This window comes from Alligator sinensis, unplaced genomic scaffold, assembly GCF_000455745.1.
Source record: "Alligator sinensis unplaced genomic scaffold, ASM45574v1 scaffold308_2, whole genome shotgun sequence".
In the NCBI taxonomy this organism is placed as follows: Eukaryota; Metazoa; Chordata; order Crocodylia; family Alligatoridae; genus Alligator; species Alligator sinensis.
This window is the reverse complement of record NW_005842082.1, coordinates 1,036,893-1,059,160: the sequence shown is the minus strand read 5'-3', so window position 1 is coordinate 1,059,160 and position 22,268 is coordinate 1,036,893. Positions and strand designations below refer to the sequence as shown.

Below are 22,268 nucleotides of genomic sequence, written 5' to 3'. Positions count from 1 at the left end.
TGAAATAAAGACTCGTAAGTCTTAATTGTCTTATTCTCACAGTGGCGATTTTTCATATTACTGTATGTATACATTTAATTGACCTTTGTTTAGGATGGAAATAGTTAAATGTTAGATATGGGTGTGGATAGAGAGGGCAAAATTTTGAAGAATATGCTTTATAGGAACGTGCAATTTGCTCAGAGGAAGACAAAAGTATGGAAAGAAAGGGCACCTATACACGTGCAGCAAGGCTGCTCCAACACACTATAATTATATGTTGCAGCAGACTCAGTTGAGTCTGTTGGAGTGTGGTAATTACTGTGCTCCAGCAGACTCTAGTGTCATGTGTATTAATGTCCCTGCAATAAAAAATGGTTAGTTAAAGCACCCCTGCCACCATTTTTCACCATGGGGACACTAATACACATGGTGCTTTAATTAGAGCGGCTCTCAGAGCTGCTCTAATTAAAGCACCCACCTCCATCCCGTGGCTGCCTCCCTCACTCCCAGAGCACTTGTAGAAACAGCCCAAGTGACTGAAATAGAGCATGGCCACACCAGAACCTCTCTGAGATTTTTTTTTTTTAACTGTGTAAGAAAGATTTGGTAGTAAGACAAAGACCTAGTGGATTTAAAACATAATTTCTTTAGAATAACTTCCTTAAAAGAGTTTGAAGGATCTTAAATATTATCAGTAGCTGGAGACAGGAGTCAGGATGCATGCTGTGGGAGCAAGAGAACTTGGAAGGGTACTAGGAGAAGGATGATGTCAGAAAGATGTTATGTCCAAGGAGGCTGGAGGGGGTGGGAATTGACATTTATAAGATGAGCACGTGTTGCTGAAGGAAAAAGAACAAAGGGCTGGGAACCACTTTCTAGTAAGATATGTGTGTAGTGGTTTCAGGATCAGTAATAGCAAGGGGATAGTTATTGAAGATTAGATAAGGATCACAATGCTTCAGGTGACATAGATGCAGCTGAGGAAAAGCATACAGATAGATCGTGTTCTTCCTGTTTAATATACAGTATGCTAGGAACTATCGCATGTTGGTACAAAAAACCTAATAATCATCAGCTATCAAGTAAAAGTGTCTTATAGAGCTTTGAGGAAATGCTATTTAAAATCATACATCTATCATCATACAGACAGAAACATGAAATAATAATTACTTGTCTGATTTATTTATTAATTTAAAATATTTTTATTGTTGCTTGTGGAATCCATTACATTTCTTTGATCAACAAGACCAGACCTTTATTACACAGTTTATAACTTGTGTAGGACTGTGCAAACTCTTGCTGAAAGAACTTAACATATCATAAATATTTGATAATTTTAAATACTGTTAGTGGAACAAGAACTTGAGATTTTTATTGCATCACTCAGTGGGAAGTCTTTCTAACTTAAAATAATTTTGTAATATACTATAATAATTTTCCCGGGTAGGGTGGGAGGAAAACGTTTACAAAGCTTTTTAGGTAATCTTCATACAGTTCTGTTGTCTGATCTGATGCTTATTAGCCATAGTTTGTGTATCTGACTGGCAAACTGTCCATAGCTCTTGAAATGTACCTTAAGCTTTCATGAAATCATCTGGCTGCTTCCACCAGTCTGACCAGCAGTTTCTTCCGTCTTCCTTGTTTCTCTTATCTTCTGGGTAAGAGTTTATCTATATTGCTCCCATGGACCAAAAAAGTTTGCAGCCACCATACCACAAGAGACTGGCTCGGTTGCAAACTGTGGAGCACAGATTTGAGTCGAGGAGAAACACTTCAGTTCTGCTCAGATAAAGAATACTTTGCAAAACCAATCTCGCTTGAGAGATCCAAGATGGAGCAGTCATTAGCCAGTCCTCTAGCTGTCTGTTTGCAGTAGCAAAAATGGCCTTGCATACCCTACCAAGGACAACTGTCATCTTTTCTCTCCCTCCAAACCCTGAATTAATGCTGCAAGGATTAAAGGAGGTAATAAAAGACATGAAGGAAGGTGTGTGAAGAATAATGAGGGGTGTAAAATTAGGTGTGTGAGGGATGTAAAATTATCAAATATTTGTGTGCTATTCCCTTATGGCAGATGTCTGTGCTCCCCTGTCTTTGTGCTTCCCAAGAAGATGGTGATCAGATTCCTAGAGAAGCTGTGGTATGAGAATGAAGAATTGTAGATGCACTTGGTGAAGTTTCAATTCTGGTTTCCATCATCTTTTGACTTGACTCTGCTCTCCTTTTGTGTTGGACACAGCAGAATGCTGTTTTTGCCTCTGAAGAGTACAAGTGTTTATGTCTTGATATATACTACAGCACTGTATGTGTGTTCCCATACACGGAGCCAATTCAGATATTTTCATTTCAAGCCTTGTTTTTCCTCTTCCCAAGGTTTCGACCTCATCAAAATGCAGACCCTGAGAAGCCGCGAGTTGCTGCTCTGATTGACAGACTAATCTCTTTTAAAAACAATGATCATGGGGCTTGGGTCAGAGGAGGAGATATCCTCATTCAGAACTCTGGGTAGGTGTCCAAAAGATAATTCTGCCTCCTGTAAGACATTCTCCTGGACAAGGGTGTAAAAGCCTGGAGAATTAAGTAAAAATATGCATTGTGAAATCTATAAAAATGTATTAAGATGGGGTCATGAGAGAATATCAGTGCTAAACTATGGGGACTTTAACTGTCTCATTCCACTAAGTAGAATCAAATGAAGCTCTCAGGATTGCATAGAAAGACACATAATGGTTTAAAGTGGCATAATGAAAACAATTAACTCAAAGTTAATTGAAATCATGGAGAATACTTACATAATAGTTAGTGTAAGATATTTGAGGCTTCTCTGGAACTATCATATTGCCACTTTAAAAATAAGTAAAAATGATTTTACAGCTTTTAAGACACCTAGCATCTGTAAGTACAATAGCTATCAATTAAATTATCTGAGTTTTTCTTTCTGTTTCTACAATATCTGTTCATTTTGAAGTCAATCTGTTTTATCCTTTTGGGAAAATAATATAATTTTCTTATAAATGGTTTGAAGTTTTCTTTGCTAAAATTACTTTCTTTTGTAGGTTTTCTGACAATGGAATAGGTTTAACATTTGCCAGGTGAGTACCTCTTTTAAGGACAAAACATGGAAAAAGCCTAATATAATCTTGCTTATCTAGAAATTTTGAAAATATGTGTCAAATCTTGGGAAGTCGGTGTGATTCTAAGGCTGTGATATCATGGCATTTTTATATTTCCATTGTTTTTTAAAGGCAAGAGAATTGGAAGTGGACTATATGTTTGCTTTTGGTCCTTGGTCAAAAATTAATACTTTGGTACAGGGATGTCCAATTCCCAAAAGGCCAGGGCCACACAGCCCTGAGCTGTACCAGAAGGGTCTTATCAGGGCAAGCCACTGCCCCTCCAGCCACATGGAGGCTCCCCTCCCCCCCAAGACAGCTGCATCACCACCCACATGGATGCCCCCTCCCACAGCTGTACCACATGCTCATGTGGCGCCCGCCTCACCCTCAGCTCTCCAAGACAAGGCAAGACAAGACAAGCTGCACTGCCGTACCCCCTTGGGTTGAACAGGAAGTAGAAGCTGAAGGAGGGAGAGGGAGCCTGGAGACTCCATCTGTTTCAGCCAGGGCAATGGGTAGAGCAGTAACTTAGCAAGAACCTGGGGACTGCAGCTTAATCCCTTTGATGCATCAAACCATAATGGTGGAGTGTTAAGTGGCATCAGTGGTTCACCAGACCGATTTTTAATGTTATGTTAACCCTTAAAAGTTTATGTATTGAACATATATGTTCCTGAAGGACGACTGAAGTACTGAAATGAGAACATCCAATACTTATCTGCACGTGTGTGTGTGTGTGTGTGTACATACACGCACACGCAGGTGTCTACATTACATCACTTAGCTGTCATGTTTAAAGGCTAGGATTTTATTTTTTTAAATCAAGAATTAATTATACTGCTTCATTTATTATAATGTGCTTAAAAAAAAAACTTAACTTGTTTTGATTCAGTTAACAGTAAAAAAAAAGTATTAGAGATGGTAGCATCTTCTTGAATGTAACATGTTTACAACTTTCTGCTGCAGTAGAGGTAAACTTTGATTTGCTTTTTATAGTGATGGAAGTTTTCCAAGTGACGAAGGTTCCAGCCAGGAAGTATCAGAATCTCTTTTTATTGGCGAGAGCAAGAACTATGGCATCCAGGGTGGCCAAAACAAATACTGGGGAACTGGAGGAACAGACAATAAAAATCGCACCCTGCCTAGAAATCGGTCAGTGTTTCAGCAGGCAAAACAGAGATGCTTTTTCAAAAATGTACCCTTTCTGCCTAATGTAATGGCAGCAAAAATTTGAAAATTAAAGTATCCACTTTCTGTGTGATCCAATGTTAATGTTGAACATGCCAGAGGGGAAACAAATTGTCTTGGGGGCTTAATAGCAGGATATACTATCTTTCAGTCCATTCCAGCATTTGAATCTGGCCAAGAAAAGCATTGACCAGAAATTATTATAGTTAGATTACTACATTCAGGCCTATTTGTTATTAGTTTGAACTTCTCAGCCTTATTCTTGATGACCAAGTACTTACCTCAGAAAAATTAACACTGTTGGCATTTACTTGCATCCTGTAGTCCTCTGTTTATTCCGTCTCCTTCTGAGAATAAGCAGTTCTCCATTTCTGGGCTATGGCATTAACCCATTCTCAAGACATTACATTCCTTTGCACATTTAAAAGAAAGGTAGCCATTATTTACATTAGGACTACTCTACTAAATTATTGTCACCTTGCACAGTGCAAAAATGTTTCTCTGTGTGATTTATATAGAAACTCATTTCTAATGCTGTCATCTGCCTGCAAACTGCAGAGAGAGAGAAACAAGAGACCTAGTTCCTAATAATGGGTGTCTCTTTATTTTGGGTGTCTTCTTTATTTCTTGAGCAGATAAACTTATCTATGTGTAAACAGCTACTTCTTCTATTCTTTTCTTTATGTATTGTCGGATGTGAAAGATCTCAAACGGTAGTTGATACACCTCTTTAATACAAGGGGTGGCTTAGGTCATCCTTTTCCTGATAAATCTTTGTTAGTTGATAAGCAACAACAATTTAACACTTTGGCTGCACCAGGAACTGAAATAGTAATGATACATTAGTGTTAAAATGTGTGTTTGATCTAGTAACAAAAAGGAATTTTAATCAGTTCAGCAGTTGATTTCTGTACCCTCTAGAAACTGTCTGGCATGCTGAATTGTGCCTTTGTAAGTCTGTTTCCAGTCTAGTACCTTGAATTGCTATGAGTAACAATTGCTGATGTCCTATGACCCTATGGGTTGTAAAACAATAGGGTGTGGTAGAGAGGAAGGAAGAGTCTATGGCTATGGGAACTGGGATGCCAGGTGGGAATTAATAATGGCAACCAGTCCAACTCAATTTTCCTTTTATATAGGAACCTTCTTCACTTCTTTCAGTGGTCTGCTTAAGACTTATTACCCACTGCCAGATCCCACCCTGGTTTCACAAGGGTAGGAGAGATTTGGTTTAGAGTTCTCTGCCAATCTGAGCATGTGCGGTGGGCACTTATGGAGTAGCTCTTTTCCTGCACTCTACAAAGTAAGAGGAAGGAGATGGGAGTTAAGTGAGGCTGCAGGCAGTAGTAATACCCACTAATAATAGAAAGGAGCCTCACCCTTAGTACCGTGTAGATTTGAATACAGTCAAGATTTCCCTTACTTATAACATCCTACTCTGGAATCTGTTTTTAGCTCTGCATTCTTAAAGCTGAAAAACAAAAGAAAATATTATATCTCAGGGATCCTGAATGGTATGAGTAGAGTACTTGTGTGTCTTAAATGTTTTATTTTTTTTAATAGGACATTTCCAATCAGAGGTTTTCAGATTTATGATGGACCTGTTCATCTTACCAAATGCACATTCACAAACTTTGTACCAACCCCTGATAGATTCACCAGTGCAATTGGGTTCCTGATGAAGAACTCCTGGCAGATGACACCTAAAAACAACATTTCTCTTGTGAACTTTGGTTCAAATGTAAGCCTATTGCAAAATTTCCTTTCAGTGAGTGGGGATAAAAAGAGGAAAGTAGGAGCATTTGGAATAGTGAAGAATGTATGTTGTGCTTCCTGTGTCCCATGCAGAGTATCTTTCATTGGAACAGATATGAAGCAATGTCCTTTCATTTCCTCCATCCTGGACCACAACATGTCTGCTCCTATTTTGACTCCACCTATGTTGCTTTTTCCATGGGGTCCTGTTCCCTCCAGCTGAAGTCACTGGGGTACTTGAAGTGGCATCTGGAAAAGGGAAATCTGCTTCTCTAAAGACCTCTTGGGCTGCTTTAGCCAGTTCCCAAACACTTAGGTGGATAGGTGATGCATATTTTGCAGTCCAGTTCTGGGGGTCTATCCCACAAGAACATTGAGAAGTAGGGATTCAGACTAAGTATTAGCTAAGAACAGCCTTTGCATGAAGTGAAGCTGAACTGTACTTCTGAAGTTTGAAACCTAGCCTTTGTTTTGTTGCCACATTTTTAAACTTCCTTATTTCAGCCAGATATTGGAGTACTGAAATTGTTTTAAGTGTTGTCCTTGAACCTACATGAAAGTATGGGAAATTCTTTTTTTAAAAGTGCCCATTTACTGAAGTTTCCAACACACAGGCTTTGGCCAAGTGTCACAAAAAAACCCCAATTTTGAAATCCATGCATTGAGTAGCCTATTTTCATAGATAATTATATTAAGGTATGCTTATATATTGCTACCCTGGAAACTTACTTCCCTTTTTTGTTTCATTGCAAGAGTTACTTAGGTACCTTATTTTTGATAAAGAATAGACATGCTTTTCTGCAGAAAACAGTAGAAAGTTCAAAAAAAGCTCACATTCACTTGTTGCCCAGTTACTGTGCTCTGGAGCATAGGGAGGCATGAAGCTCAAGGTGAATAGCTGTGCAGGCATGTTGAAGACGCATTCTTTTAAGATTGATTCTAAATGCAAAGCTGTATTTATTTTTTTTAAATACATGCCAATGGAGGATTGTTTAAACGATGCTTTGCAGAATATGTATGAAAACTAAGCGTATTCATACAAATAAGAAGTGTTTGTATCTATTGAGGGCAGGACTTGTTTCATGTTTGTCGCTGTAGCAAGGTCCTGGCCACAAAGATGGCCATGATGCCTCCTGGTGAACCAGTGACTCCTGCCCTGCTCTGGCTCCTAAGGGTACCATCCTTCTTGAATATCACCTGCCACACTTTGATGTTTCTTATGGAGTATAGGGAGGCTGCCCTAGGGTTCCAAAGTGAGCTCCAAGTCCTTGACCAGCCAGTCTGTTTTGCCCCATAGGGCTCTAGACTGTCGTCCATTTGGCCCTGTCAGTGCCATGGGTCACCAAGTGCCTTATGAGCTGTATTCGTGGCTTCCATCCTTCCCTGTAGCCATGCCTATGCCTCACAGTTGTTAACTGAACACTTTGGAGGGCCGCCTGACCCTACCGCAACACTTAGCACCCTTAGGCCTCAAACGTTTGTTAAGGCTTCAGCCCTCCCAGCTTTTGCCCCTTCTCTCTGGCTGCATCCTTCCCATAGCGCCACTGCCCCAGATCTTGGCATCTGTGCCCCAGTTCTGGTCCTGCCCCTCTTGGACTCTTCATCCACGTTGGTCCCTGACCCGAGCAAGGTTGTTCTCATGTTGCTGAGCCCCCTTACCTCTACAGAGCTCTATATGAGATGCCCTGTTGTCTTCCATACTACCACCAAAGCCACAATCCAGTCCTCTGGGATCAACTTAAACACAGTGCTTTCAACAAAAACTCTTCCCCACTCGGGGTTTATGCCACCCTTCAAGCTCTACCAATTTCCCTTGGGGCTCTCACTTCCCAGCTCTTATTGGTGTTTGCCAGGCTGGCTCTTTCACCCCTCTCTCCCTAGATCTCCACTCCCTGCAGTATGCCAGACTGCCTGTCTTTCCTCGTGGCCTACATTATATGCCTATAAACTCCATCCCGTTTGATCATGTGGATCCCCAGCCACACACAGAGGTTTCCCCTTTGCCTAATGGCCTGCCTGTGCTCCTGGCTTGCTGCCCTCTCCGTTTAAAGTTACAATCCCATGTTTCAAAGAAGAAAAGATCTCAGCTAAAAAGTTTTAGGAATGGAGCACTATATCAGTCTTCAGTGAATAACATCTTAGCTTGTACAACCATTTCTACAAACACAGAAACTCTATACATAGTGTGCTGTAACACTGAACTTGATGAAATCTCAGTAAATGCACTGTACCGATAGGTAAATTGACAGGATGATTTAAGTCTTTTCCATCCAGAAGTTCTTTGAAGGAAACATGAGGCCTAAGGTGTCTGAACTTCCTAAAATCACTAGCCTCTGTTGAGGCTGGGAACTGCAACTCTTATTTTCAGCTTAGGCCATCAGTCTTATGAGTGAAGCCTTTGATGTGGCTATAGCTTAGGCAGGAATTGCTGTGAGTAGATAGGGTTTTAGTTTGGATTTGATGCTCTTTGAACTCAAAACCAAGTCACTGCAAATGTGTATTTTAATATTCAGTATAATTCCTTTATCCCCCTGGGTCACTTGAAGTCATGAATTTCCAGTAATAAAAGTAGTAATGCAAATTCAGAAAGTAGTTCAACCCTAGTTATACTTGCAAACTTTTTACTAATTTATTTGCTGAAAAAAAACCATGTCCACTACAAACTGTTTTTGCAAGATTACATTGTATTTGTTAGAAAGTTTTTGTTCTGCTCATAATTTCCCTAACTTGCAACTTGGTTTCAGTGTGGAAATATTTATTGGTTTCACTTGGTTGTAAATATAGCACAGTGACTTAAATTTGGTTTTAGGAAACTTAATTGAAATGTTTCACTTCCCCTTTATTGTCAGGTTTCTTTGAAAGTCTTCTTTGGAAAACCTGGTCCTTGGTTTGAAGATGGTGAGTTGGATGGTGACAAGAACTCAATATTCCATGATTTAGATGGTTCTGTGACTGAATATAAAGACACTTATGTTGGCAGAATGGATAATTACTTGATCAGACATCCAAAGTGCATCAATGTTACAAAATGGAATGGAGTGATCTGCAGTGGGACGTATGCACAGGTTGGAACTATTGTGTATTTTTGTGTATTCCATGTTTAATTTGTTGTCAAAAGACTTAATGAAAAAGCCTGTTAAACTGTAGAATTGATTTCTATGGATTTTTTAAAGTTAATTTACACTGGTCGTCTTAATTTTACATTCAACCTCTCTATTTAGATACTGGGGCAATAGGGATTTAGGTTATAAAAAGTTTTCAAGCAAAAGAAAATCTTTGTGTAGTGAATTTATTTATTGATAGCAAATAAATCTGGGAATGTTCTTATATTATGGGATTCTGGGTTTTGTCAGCCTATCATTAAGATGTGAAAGAGCTTCCTGAACACCAGTTCATCTACTGCAGTGTTCAGTAACCTTTTTTAGGAGCAGAGTTGCCCAGTTTGGGTAAGCACAAGGCAGGTAGGCAGGCAGGATAAGGATCCAACTGCTGCTGCCGCTTCTGCCTAGCAGGGTGATGGAGAGCGTGCCTATAGCTTGTTCTTTTTCCATGCTAGCACAGTAACCACTGCCAAATGCCACCGAACCCCACGTCTACAGGCTGGTTCAAATGGCAGTAGGTTGCCACCCCCTGATCTGCTGGGATTATTTCCCAATTCTGCCACAAATTGTGTGTGATCTTACATAGGTCATTTGATCATGCTCGCTCTCATGTCTGTTTAAAAAAAAAAAAAAAAAGGAAAAATGCATCTTCCTTTCTGTGGTGTCTACTAAAATTATAAGTTTTCCCAGACCATGTCATGTCTGTCATCTGCACACAGTGCCTAACTCAGTTCTATCTTGTGGTTGGTAGTAGTTTTGCTCATGTTCTGTATGAACTCCTCTTCCCCCTCCCCCCATCAGTATATGTTTTTGTCTCTGATAATATTTGAGCCTTTCCTCCTTCTGGATAATATTTTAAGGTGTACATCCAGACATGGAACCCACAGAATCTTACTATGACCATTGTACGTGATGAATACCCAAGCAGCCCCATGGCACTTCGAGGTATTAACCAGCGAGCTGCCTTTCAACAGTACCAGCCAGTAGTGATGCTTCAGAAGGGCTATACAATACATTGGAACGGACAGGCTCCACAAACCACTTTTCTTTACATCATTAACTTTAACAAGTATGTCACCCTCGATTCATATCGGCTTTGACCTCATCTTTTGCAGAATTAGTATGCATGCATAAGGAACCAACTTGACTTTTATATGAAATAAGATGCATTAACAGCAATAGCATAAACTGCAGACCAAAGCAAAGTTGTATGAAGTCACACATGAAGTGTTCTGCAGGAGAAAAGTGTTAAAGACATTCATTGTTGTTTTATTACGGTATGAAGCTGTGCAGAGTAGAATCTTAAACAGTTTGATGTGGTGGCATTTAAGAGGCATCCAAATAGAATAAAATATCTCAAAGTGAAAAAGTGACAACTTTTACCAGAGGGTTATAGTGGGTGTTGTCATTTTTCACACAGTGTTGCAAGCCATCTATTTGATGGTTAGATTTGGTACATTTTTATTTTTTCCTGTTGTATTATCTGTTAAAAGGTAACTATGGCATCTCTAAACCTATTTACAGTCTGAACCATAACGTCATAAAGTTTATTCAAATGAACGAGCTGTAACAATTTTGTTTCCCTATGTTTTCAGGAATGAATGGATCCAGGTTGGTCTTTGTTATCCATCAGGTACAACCTTTCAAGTCACATTTGATGTCTTCCAAAGGGCATCTGGATTCTATAGTATTGGAGAATATGCTGCTGTATCTTCCATATCAGAACTGAAGAAGCATCGATCAGAGAAAAAGTTTTATTTTGACAACAGCACAGGGTAATTTTTAAAATAGATGAATAAAAAAATCAGGACATTTCTGTCATTGTTTAATTGTACAGTTGCTAGTCTGGTAGTGTTGAGACATCTGCTTATGAGGAAGGTTCCTGTGGGATAGAAATTGTAGGCCACCAATGAATGTTTGGAAGAGTACTTAAGTTACTTGTAATTACAACTGCAGTCATCTTCAAGTCAGCATTTCCCAATGGATACTGTAGTTACCACAGTTATTTCCTATTCCAAGTATAGGGGGAAACTGTGGTATCTCAAATACCACACTGTTGGTACTTTTCAGCTCATAACTTGTCTATTAAATATAAATATTAGAGTTCAAGAAAATTCTTGTTTTGTCCAGGAGGAACTCAAACCTGTGTTTATGACTATGGGGAAGGGAGCAAAATTATCCAGGAACTCCTAGGTCCTATTTTCAAAAGTGGCTTTTGGATTTAAGGTTGAATAAATCTTAAAAAATGGTCATTAGCCTCCTAAATCACTTAGCCACTTTTAAAATGTTATACCTGAGCTGTAACAAGACCTCCTTTAGCATGGTTTTGTTTGTTTGCATCATCTCATTTTGATTCCACTCAAATTATTAGGGTTGAGGTTTAGGATTTTTTTAAAATCTGATTAGTGAGTGTAGTAGATTAGATAAACAGATGAGCACAGTTTTTTTCCTTTGGATATTTAGGGTTTTTTTCATTATCCAGACATGATAAGCATCTATTGAAGTGATAGTAGTCATTACCAGTGTTATGTTTCTCCCAAGTAGGATGCGGTTATTATGCTTTTTGCACAATAATCACAGTAGTAAAGGAAAAAAATCTGTTTTCTAAAATTTGCTTGCTTCTTGTGCAGCCATTTTGTCTATTGATGGCCGATTTGGCTGATATGTTATTTTCCAAATGATCAATCTACTTTTGAACCTTTGTTTAAGATGTACGGTATAAAAATTACTCTTTTCAATGACTTGGTTTCTTCTGAGGTGTGCAGAAAATAACAATTGAGCAATCATTGTGATTGTAAGTAGTTTTACTGTATATCATTAAAGGTTTCCCTACTGCAGTAATGATTGTGAGGGAACATTTTGTAGCTCTGTAGACATAGAAATAAATACTTCTGTTTCCTGACTTCTGAAAAACTGAGATTTTTTTTTATGTTCACTTTATTAAAAGTCTTAGAGAGAGTTTTTAATGTAAATATCTATCCCATCAACTATCTATCCAGTCACATGTATTTTTTTTTCCTTGTCTAGATTACTGTTCTTATATCTTCAAGCCAAATATAACCGGGAGGGTCATAGTTATTGTTCATCTCAGGGATGTGAAAGAATCAAGATTCAAGCCACACTTTGGTCAAAAGAGATCAGCAACTGCATGACAAAAGCTTATCCAAAGTACTATGAAGCACCAGCTGTTATAAAGCCAATGCCAGGCAAAATTACTACACCATGCAAAAACTGTGGCACAAATCAGGTAAAAAAAAAAAATACAAATATATAAACATGGTTTATGAACAGGTAGATAAGATTGCTTAAATATAAGGCATTTAAATGAAAACTGGTACTCGTGAAAGAGAGAAGCAGGCAAACTGGAAAGTTTGCTGTCATGTACCATATAATATGCATTTTGATAAGAAAGTCTCTTCACATGTAATCAAATGGACCCTCTGTCTTGTTTCTGACCTGTGAATTAAGGGTGGTCTTTAACAACCTCTGTGCATTCCCTGTTGGTTTAAGGCACTTCTAGAGTTGAGCTAAAGAACCACATAACAATGCAATGTCTGCTGCTGTGTCCAGGAGCACACTTGAACTGAGTTGACATGATCTGTTCCCGCTGTATAGAGGAGCATGCTGTTTCTCCCCTTTCTTCCTCTCACTCTTGTGCTAAACAGAATCAGCTCTTGTGTCAGCAAGCTAGTTAGTTTCTCTTCTTGTAGATTAGTTGGGGCTGCTTGCTTCAAGTTATTCCTGAGTGTCTGCTGGGTCCCGTAGAGAGTTCAAAAGGTGTGTGTCCTGCTCAGCCACTGTTTTAGAGACTGGTACATGCATTCAGTGCAGTATGCCTGTGGGAGGCTCACGTAATGTCTCACTGCACAGTTCACTGAACCTTCGCTTCCCAAGGGAGAAAGGGCAGGGAGTCACCACTTCAGGTGTGCTTGGCTTCTTTAGGGACTTTAGCTGGAATATCCTGGCATGGCTTCATGAGCTTTCAGGTTTCTTGTAAAGAGCCCTGAGGTATACCTTCCTGCCTAAGCCTTGGCAGTGCCCTTGACCAGCCCCTGTCAGGCTAAATGTCTGGCTTCGTGACCTGTGTCAGCATCAAACTCATTCATTGTCCTTAGAGTTGCCATGAATTGTTGCAAGTAAGAGTCATACTTTGAGATGTCCTTTGTATCCTGTTTCTGGGGGAAAGCAATGAAATGAGGAAGTATTCCAGTTCATAAAAGGATCCCAAGAAGATGAGGCACTATTTTCCGTGTCCTCCGACGCATTAGAGCAGGGGTTTTCAACCTTTTGGGGTCAGTGTACCCCCAGCGGCTGGGCATGGAGCAGTGTACCTCTTCCCAGGGACCTTTTCTCTACAGCTCTGCTGATAGACTTTGTTCAGCTGCATCTTGCTGCTGTTGTTGACCCAGAATTCCTGTCAGTCCCACATAGAGTTCCCAAAAAGACAAGGATCTCTTCCAGGAAAAAGTTATTTTTTAAACTAGTAAAAATATCAGACACTTAAGGCATGTCCAGACAAGTGTGCATGTGTAGAGGTGTGTGTTTCCCATGGGACAAATAGCAGCGGCACGTATTTGTTCTGCTGCTTTTAGTCCCAGGAGTATGCACCTGCATGTGCGCTCTGGTGCATGGCAAAGTGATCTGGGTAGAGTGTGGGGGGGACTGGCCCCAGCAGCCTTACCTGGAGTTCTGGGGGCCTCCCAGGGCAGCAGCAACACTGGCTGCCGGCCAGGCTCTGACCAGCTGGATCAGTGTGTGGCACTGGTCCACCAGGCGCCATTTCTGCTGGCTGTTGCCACTTGTACCATGCTGCCTTATTTTTTTTTTTAGTGGCAGCTTTTTTTTTGATGCTGGGATCTACTGGTGTTAAATTTTAGCATTGCACTGCAAATTAGCAGTGAAATTGCTGGTCTGATCAAATTGTATTGTATGTTAAGCCACTGGATTTTACCTTTTCTCTTGCAATAACTGATTTTAAAAGGGGGGGAAAAAGGAGGTATATTTCAGTGGAAAATCCAAAGAATCACTGGGGCAAGGAATGGGTGGGGGAAGCTTGTCCTTTAGACCAATAAGAAAAAAAGTTTTCTTGTGAACTGTTGAAACCTCAACATTGCTTTGGAGCCGCACTGGAATTAACATATTTAGAAAAGGAGCAGGGAAAAGGTATCTGGCCACAGCCAAAAAGCAACAGCTTCTTTGGATTGTCACCTGTGGAAACTAGCCTTAAAATGATATCTCCTAGTCCAGAAGTCGCATCTTTTAGGTGGAACACAACTAATGTAGAGGCTTTCAAGCAACTCTCCATCCCTGTTTTTGGGATAGCAGTGAAATGGGAAATAGCCGGAGGAAAGGAGATGGCTGGGATGCCTGTAAATTAAAGCAAAATGGTTTAAGCTGCCTGGGGCTATTAGTTCGTGTTATCTCCTGCTTTTTTATTTGCTTTATGTGCAGGTTGGTCATTGCTGAAGATTATAGAGGAATTGGTCCTTTTTGGCCCCTTCTTGTTCAAAGTTTGTTCTAGTTCAAACTAGTTCTTCTAGTTGTCCTAGAAGAAATATCTGGAGTTGAGCTTACATCCTTCCTTCCCCCTCCTTCTCACTGCACCTACTGTCCTTTCTTTTTACTCCAACTGTGGTTAGAGGTAAGGGTAGTAACTAATTGAAAGGTAAAAAAGGGATCTTTTTTCCAGTTCAAGAAAACCTGCTGCACTTCCACTTTTGGTCATGCGTAGAGACAGAACTGAACAAATACAATTTTTTTATAACTTTTCCATTACCACTCCCTCATGTTTTTACTTTTTTCACTGTCCCCTTCCACCCCCAATGCAGTGATTCTGTTCTTGTTTTCTATAAGAAAATGATTTTTGCAGTATATACAGTCCTCTTTATATGGTACTTTCTTATGAAATCTACCTCTACCTTTTTACTTTTTCATCTTTTAATTTCCACTTTCTGACATTATAGTTTTTTTTTCCTCAAACAGTGTCACCATCCTAGAAATATTTGTTGCGGTGTCAATTTGACTGCCCTAGGCTTTACTCAAGGAAAAATTCAAAATATCAATAGGAATTTTGTTGAAAATCCTGGTATCTTGCTAACCTGCTTCTTCCCTCTAAAGTTTATATTACTTCATATGGAGAAGTGGCTCAGAAGTTGAAATCCAAAGCAAGTCTGTAAGATGCTGTAAGAATTTTGGTTCCATTAGCTTCTCATTTTTCTTCTGTCATGCATTATTTTCTGTTACAACAACACTTACCTGCTAAGCAATATGTGGATATACAACAAAACACAATCCCTTTCCTTAAGAGTGTAGTGTAGAACATAAAAGAATCCAGTATGTATTAGTAAGAATTAGTATCTAAATACTCGTGTCTTACTTTTTTTTTCTTTTTATTTTAGATGCCATTCACCAGTGATCCTCACAGAAACTACCTCTTTGTACAGATTCAGTCACTGAGTAAAGCAGAGTTACGAAGTGGTCATCAATCATTTATCTCTGTAAGTTATCATTTGGTCTTCTTTTAAGTGACTTATCCCATAGCACCTTGAATCAGGCTAGCTACACATTTCTACAGTCTTGTATGAAGCAGAACCTACTTCCAGTGAATTAAATTGGAGCTTGTAGTTTTGACAGTCGGGACATTTACTTATCTACTTAAATGGGGATTTTTGGAACCTAACATCTAGCACCTTTTAAACCTTGGCTGAAAAGCATAAGAACAGGAAAGGATTTAAAATCTTCATCAGGTTCCTGATGAAATCACTTTGATCATATGTATATGCTAGTTAAACTTTGATTGACTGAGTAAAAATAAAAAATAATTTCTCCACTGACAGAATATTTACCAAATTATACCATTCATTCCAAGTTGTTTTTAAGACCTTTTTAAAACTACAGTTAGAACTGAAAAACTTTGATTTTTTTTGTTTGTTTACTTTGACTCAGTGATAAGTGTAGTGATGTGATTGTTGCACTGCACGTGGTTTGTTGACATTTTTCTGGAGCCAAAAGAAAACTGTACATGGCGCTGGAGTTAAAGATTTGCAAGTACCCTCCGTACCTTAAGTTTTAAATCTTAATTTATATTACTGCTTTGCAACGTAATACAACCATGTTGGTAAAGTAAACAGCCTTCTGAACTCTGAACCAGTGAGTCTCAACCAAGGTGCCATGAGAACTTGTAAGAGTGCTGTGCAGTACTTGCACTGCCAGGTGTGCAAACATCTACACACAATTTTCATGATAAAGCCAGAAATGTTATATAGGAATCCATTATGACTGCTTGTGGTCTTTCTGAATTCTTTGCAACAAAGAAATTGCTCTGGTGTTCAAGTGAAAGCTAAGAGGTTGTACTTCCTTGAGTCTGACAAGATTGAGAGCCACTGCTATGAACATTAAAAATATGGTCATGTGTGCTGTTCGTTTGCAACATGGGAAATTATTTATTGCAAACTTTTAAGGGATATTTTTATAGGATTTTTTTTTGCCTTTTTGATAAGGAGCCTTTGGTAAAAGAGATCAAGAGGAACTATCTAATGTACTATGGATAAGTGACACTGAGTGTGATTATGCTACAATAAGATAAAAGGAATGCGGTGACACATAGTATGTAACCATACTATGGATGATGCACTCGGCTAAGTATAAATCCTATTGATGACTCTGACAGTTAATGTGTACAGCAGAATATTAATGTGTTTACAAATGGAAGTTTTAAAAAAGGCAGTAGCTTTCATTCTCTGTCATTGTCTTCTGCCCTTCCCACTCTTATTTCAGGTCAATGGAAATAGGTATCCTTTCAATGATGTTGGTGTATTCACTGTAGTAGTTGATGCCTGTGGTGGCACAGTGACAGAAAAAAAGTTGTTTCTTCAAACAGATGTTAAACGCATGGAGGAGTATCTAAAAACTGGAATACCACAAAGGTATATTACAATAAACTTGTTCATTTATTTGCAAAATGTATGGTGAGCTTTACATTGCAGTGCAGAACCCCTGGGAGTGCTTCCTCTGGGTAGTTAAGCCATAGCTCATTTAATAGTTGAAAAACATTTTTTAGATTGAAGTGTAAGGAAAAGCAGCTGAATTGTCCTTTATTATATTTATACTATCTTTGAAAAAATTAAGCAATTTGAATGTAAACATTTTGAATAAGTTCCCAAAATATGTCCCACCTATATTTTCAAAGGTTCCTTTATTAACTATACATTATGTAGTGGTAAGAGGTGGTGGGAAGCACAAAGTTTGGTTTAATAAGGACACTAAGTTGTGTGAAATCATTAGTTACAATGCTTTAATATTTCATAGACATTAGGGCTGGAGGGGACCTTGCAAGATCATGGGTCCAGCCCCCTGTCTGAGGGGCAAGAAGTCAGCTAGGGTCAAATGATCCCAGCAACTAAGATAGGCATCCAAGTGTTTCCTGAAAGTGTCCAGAGTCTATTTCAGGTCCTGGGGACTCGGACAGTAAATACGTTTTTATGTCCAGCCTAAAACAGGCTTCCAGGAGTTTGTGACCATTGGACTTTGTCTTCCCTTGGGGAGCCCTGGTGAACAGACGTTCTCCCAGTTCCTCATGCACACCCCTTATGTACTTTTATAGGCTGCCATCAAGTCACCCCTGAGCCTGTGCTTTTCCAGGCTGAACAGTCCCATGGCTCTTAGGCTCTCCTCATAAGGCCTGCTCTCTTGTCCTCTGATCACACGCACAGCTCTCCTCTGGACCCTCTCAAACTTCTCCACATCCTTTCTGAATTGTGGAGCCAGAATTAGATGCAATACTCCAGCTGCGGCCTCACCAAGGCCGAGTAAAGTGGGAGGTTGACTTCCTGGGTCTTTCTTGAGATACATCAGTAGATGCAAGCCAGAGTTTTGTTTGCTTTGCCAGCTGCAACAACACATTAATAAATCAAGGGTTTACTTCTATGATACACTGGCAGCAAAGCATTAATAAACTAGTTTTTAAGCAGGTGGCGTTGTTGTACCATGAGCTTGTCAAAAAAGAAAAACTAATTTCGCAAAGCTGCAGTTTCAGAATTTTAATTTCTAATGTTTCAAAATAAATCATTTTACTTTCACATATTGTTACCAGTCTTTATTGACAATATTACTACATTGTCACAAAATCCTAGTTTTTAGTAAAAGGACTTTTTCTGTAATCTTTAACATTATCAGTGATATTTTTATTACAAAAGAAAAGGTTAACTATTAAAGGTCAATTTTTTTCATGGATGATATTTTAAATAGGTCATTTTTCATTCCTTCCCCCTCCCCAATTACTTTGATATACAATAATGCTACAAGGATAATGGGTTTATTAAGCCAGCTTCCATGGGAAATAGACCATTCATATTTGCAATTGTGTTAAATGTTTGGGTAAATGTTTGGTTTTTCCATCTTCATTTTTTCTGGTACAGGTCAATAATTTTACTGAGCACAAGAGGGGATATAAGAAACCTTAATATTTCAGAAGCCTTAATGTCCCTGGGGACAGCCAAACCAGCATATCTTCAAAATAAGGGTTTGTTTAATTTTTACATATAGCTTGCTTTCAAATTGCTTATGAGAAGTCAATATTTTTACCTTTCACTTAAGTTGTCTCTCCAGTTAGGATGTCAAACTATTGTATGATAAAGGAAGTTGTCAGGGAAAAATATAATTTTTAACATAAAACACACACTACTTTTTGGTGGGGCATTAATGTAGAGTTGAGACTACTACAATATGCATGTATCTGTGGGATTTCTCAGTGAGGTTTTCTTGTTCCTTTGCTTGTAAATTGTATGTAGAATCTAGTGGAATGTGAGATTTGACCTTTTTTCCCCTTTTCTCTCCCCATTTCACCTGCTGTTTCTGTAACTCTGAATGTGTTCTGTTGCAGGCAGCATAGCATTCTTGGGGTTCAGAGGAAACTTTAAGCCATCCTGGACTAAGCTGTTTACCAGTCCTGCTGGACAGGGGCTAGATCAGATCGAAAAATTTATACCTATACAACTGGAAGAATATGGCTGCACCAGAGGGAATGTGAACCGATGGAAAGATGTGGAACTGTTAAAGCAGGCTTCAAGAGCACATTAGAGACTGATGTACATAAGTGCTGGAAAAATGTGAACTAACTTATTTTAATTTATGGCATTTTAAACTATTCCATTATCCCAAGTAAACAATTTTAAACTTTTGATACAGACTTATGCCTACATTGACCGCTTGAATGCCAGTCTGTGCACCTTCTAGTTGTACAAAATATTAAAGAATTTATAACTATTTGTATAAACAGGTTTTTTGGAGAGATTTTCAGACATTTGTATTTGCTGTAAACAGTTTTATTTTATTTTATACTTTTTTGTATTCCTGGGAGTTGTGGGTGTCCATAGGGATAAGTTGTTTGATAGCAAATATTGGAGTGCACCTTGAATTACTTGAAAGATTTTTTTAACATTAAAATATCTGTCTCAGAAGATGTTTGAATTGCTCTTTTACACTATCTTTATATTTCCCATTTTTTCTCTGTGGATTGACACATTCACAAGATCCATGCCAGCCTGATTATGGGCTGTACCCACTTCCTTAAATATTAAAGAGTGTAAGTCCTTTTCCTCACCCATCTTGATACAAAGAATGAGTTTACAAGTCATAGTGTAATACCATGCAGAGATACCTCAAGCTGGTTGTTTCCATGCTAACTCACATATTGGAGTCTACACAATATAAGGCAGTGTTGTGCAGAGGTACAAGGGCTTACTCCAGGACCAGAAATATCATAATCATGTTAGCACAAGGCTCTGCCTAAACTGATTACTTTTGCCCAAAAGAAGAGTGTTAGTGGCCTTGTCTACACATGGGCTTAACTGCAGAGTAGACTAATTAGCTATAAAGTGTCACTATTTATATGTGCAACAGCATTAGGCTTCAGTAAACGAATTAATGCCACAGTAAAGATAGTGCTACTATCTTACGCTGGGGTTATTTGCTGTAATTAAAAGCATGCGTAGACACTGGCCCTGAGCATAAATTGCACCTGGTTAGCCCACCCAGCCGGATGCCAGACTCCTGCCTGCCATTTAGCCACACAGCTCTACATTTTCAGAGCACCTTTGTGCTCCAGCCAGCTCCAACGCTGCTTGAGGCTGACCCTCCTTGCTAGCCCGGGCCTGCTCTGTCCTGGCTCATTTTGCTGCTGTCCTGGGCACACATTCAGATGCGCCCAGGAGTAGTTTACTTTGGCTCAAATTGCTACTAAGTTTATTGCTTCGTATAATTGCATGTGTAGACATACCCAGTGTTTTGCTAATGTGTTATATTACTTCCCTTTCTATAGCTAGTACATGCCAAGCTAACCTGCGTATCTGTGTGACATTGCTTTGTATCACATGTACCATGGTCTCAATTGCAGTAAAACTGGGTGTAGTTCTAGTGCACCAGAGGTAAGGAGGGGAAGGATTCCAGGAACTAACAGACAGCTGGCATATTTTAATGATGTATCTAAACTCTGCAAGGGCCACCTGTAACCCCAGTGCAGAAAATATTAGCATGATCTGTAAGGAGGCCTCACTGTTTTATGCTGAGCTATTGGGCACTCACCCTGGTTGTTTAATGGTGTTGCCCTAATGCTGCAAAAGCAGCTAGGGCCTAGGATAGGATTTTGTTCTATTAAATTTTAGACTCCTAGTCTGCATATTCAGCTACACCCTGAAAACCAAGTAAGAGTTGCAGTTAAAAGCTTCAGACTACAAAACAAATGAATGGAAGCAAAAGATCTCTGACCTGTGCTTTACAGGTTAAACCTTTTATTTTTATTACTGTTTTGAAGTTGGTGGGAAAGATCCTTAGCTCAAACTCTTGATCTGCTTTATTTGGATTGGCTTCCCATGCAGCAACATGATGTACATTTTGATTCATCTCACGGTTTAATTGGGCAGTTTCTTCCCTTTTAATTCTGATTTTTGCAATATATGCAAGTGGATACTTCCCCCTTAGTTTTACATTGGGTTTGTTTAGGTCCTCCTTGTTTTTCGTGTTCCTGTTGTCAAGAACAAGCTGCAAGCTGTAAGACGCATACTGAAGGTACTTATTTCTGTGAGGCTGCAAGTTCTTTGGTGAGTCTAAATCCCTGAAAACGTCAGTATTTCAGAGACTGCAAAGATCATTTTAATGGGGAGGGGCAGGGAAGAGAAGGGGGAGCATGGAAGTGAGTAGACAGAACTGTGGTTATTTTTAACACAAATAATGTAGCTTATTCTTCCAATTTTAGTATTATACACACCAATGAGACAGGTGTGTCTCTATTTCTAACAAATTGTCTACATTTTTCATTTGAAGTAATCTATCCTTTTTGTCTGTTAATTGTTCCTCAGGTGATTGAATTAAAAATAAGCAGCCTTTTATTTAAAAACACTATACACCACTTCACTCAGTTACATCTTTTCCAATTATTTTATTGTTTGTTTCTGCTATTAAATGTAATCATTTTGGTTAGTTAGTGACTGTCTTCAAGGCTATTTATAATGCTAAATGTTAAGTAATAGGGCAGGGTATGTGGGTTATAAAATGCTATTGGTGCACTCACTGTTTTGTAATCTGTAAGGCAGAATAATTCAAGTTTTCTGAAAGTTCATTAGATTGATCGTGTCATGACAGAAGAGATGGACCAAACAGATGGTGTCTTAATTTGGATTAGGATTTAGCTGGGAATCTGATGAAGTGATGCTAAATTGTTCTCCTGAGAGACGGCTCATTTCAGAATGAAATCCATATCATCAGGGCCATTGCAAGGCCCTCTCAAACATGTTAAGCCCCTAAACTAATAATAATAAAAAATACTTTTCAACTACAATCTGGGCTTGGACTTGGAAAGTCATGTCTTCAGGGTCGGTCTAAACGTTTGACAAACAGCATAATTGATATACTCTCCCATAACAGAAATAAAAGAGGGGTATTCTCATCATTATTTATTATATAAACAGACTTCATTGTGTGTATGTGTGTATATAACATTTCTGTAGTGTCCTTCCTTTGAAGCACATTAGACATTCATTGTCCAAACCCCAGTCTAACTGGGGCTAAGCATGGTCAATATGTTTCTAGATTTGCAAAAAAAAAAAAGGGGGGGGGGGGGAACCCACCACAA

At 39.0% G+C, this 22,268-nt stretch overlaps 1 protein-coding gene across 4 annotated transcripts in view; it reads left to right on the top strand.

The window, feature by feature from the left end:
• Nucleotides 1–21,243, top strand: part of CEMIP2 (cell migration inducing hyaluronidase 2) — a 96,036-nt gene extending 74,793 nt beyond the window's left edge. For all 4 annotated transcript variants that reach the window (XM_014520067.2, XM_025204458.1, XM_006023821.2 and 1 more), the window contains exons 13-24: nt 2,356–2,487; nt 3,039–3,074; nt 4,095–4,250; nt 5,850–6,027; nt 8,891–9,106; nt 10,003–10,211; nt 10,738–10,917; nt 12,170–12,389; nt 15,541–15,639; nt 16,919–17,067; nt 18,559–18,662; nt 19,023–21,243. In XM_014520067.2, coding sequence (XP_014375553.1) covers nt 2,356–2,487; nt 3,039–3,074; nt 4,095–4,250; nt 5,850–6,027; nt 8,891–9,106; nt 10,003–10,211; nt 10,738–10,917; nt 12,170–12,389; nt 15,541–15,639; nt 16,919–17,067; nt 18,559–18,662; nt 19,023–19,219 — 1,876 coding nt within the window. In that variant the 3' untranslated portion in view covers nt 19,220–21,243. The remainder of the gene's footprint in view (nt 1–2,355; nt 2,488–3,038; nt 3,075–4,094; nt 4,251–5,849; nt 6,028–8,890; nt 9,107–10,002; nt 10,212–10,737; nt 10,918–12,169; nt 12,390–15,540; nt 15,640–16,918; nt 17,068–18,558; nt 18,663–19,022) is intronic.
• Nucleotides 21,244–22,268: the final 1,025 nt, after the last annotated feature.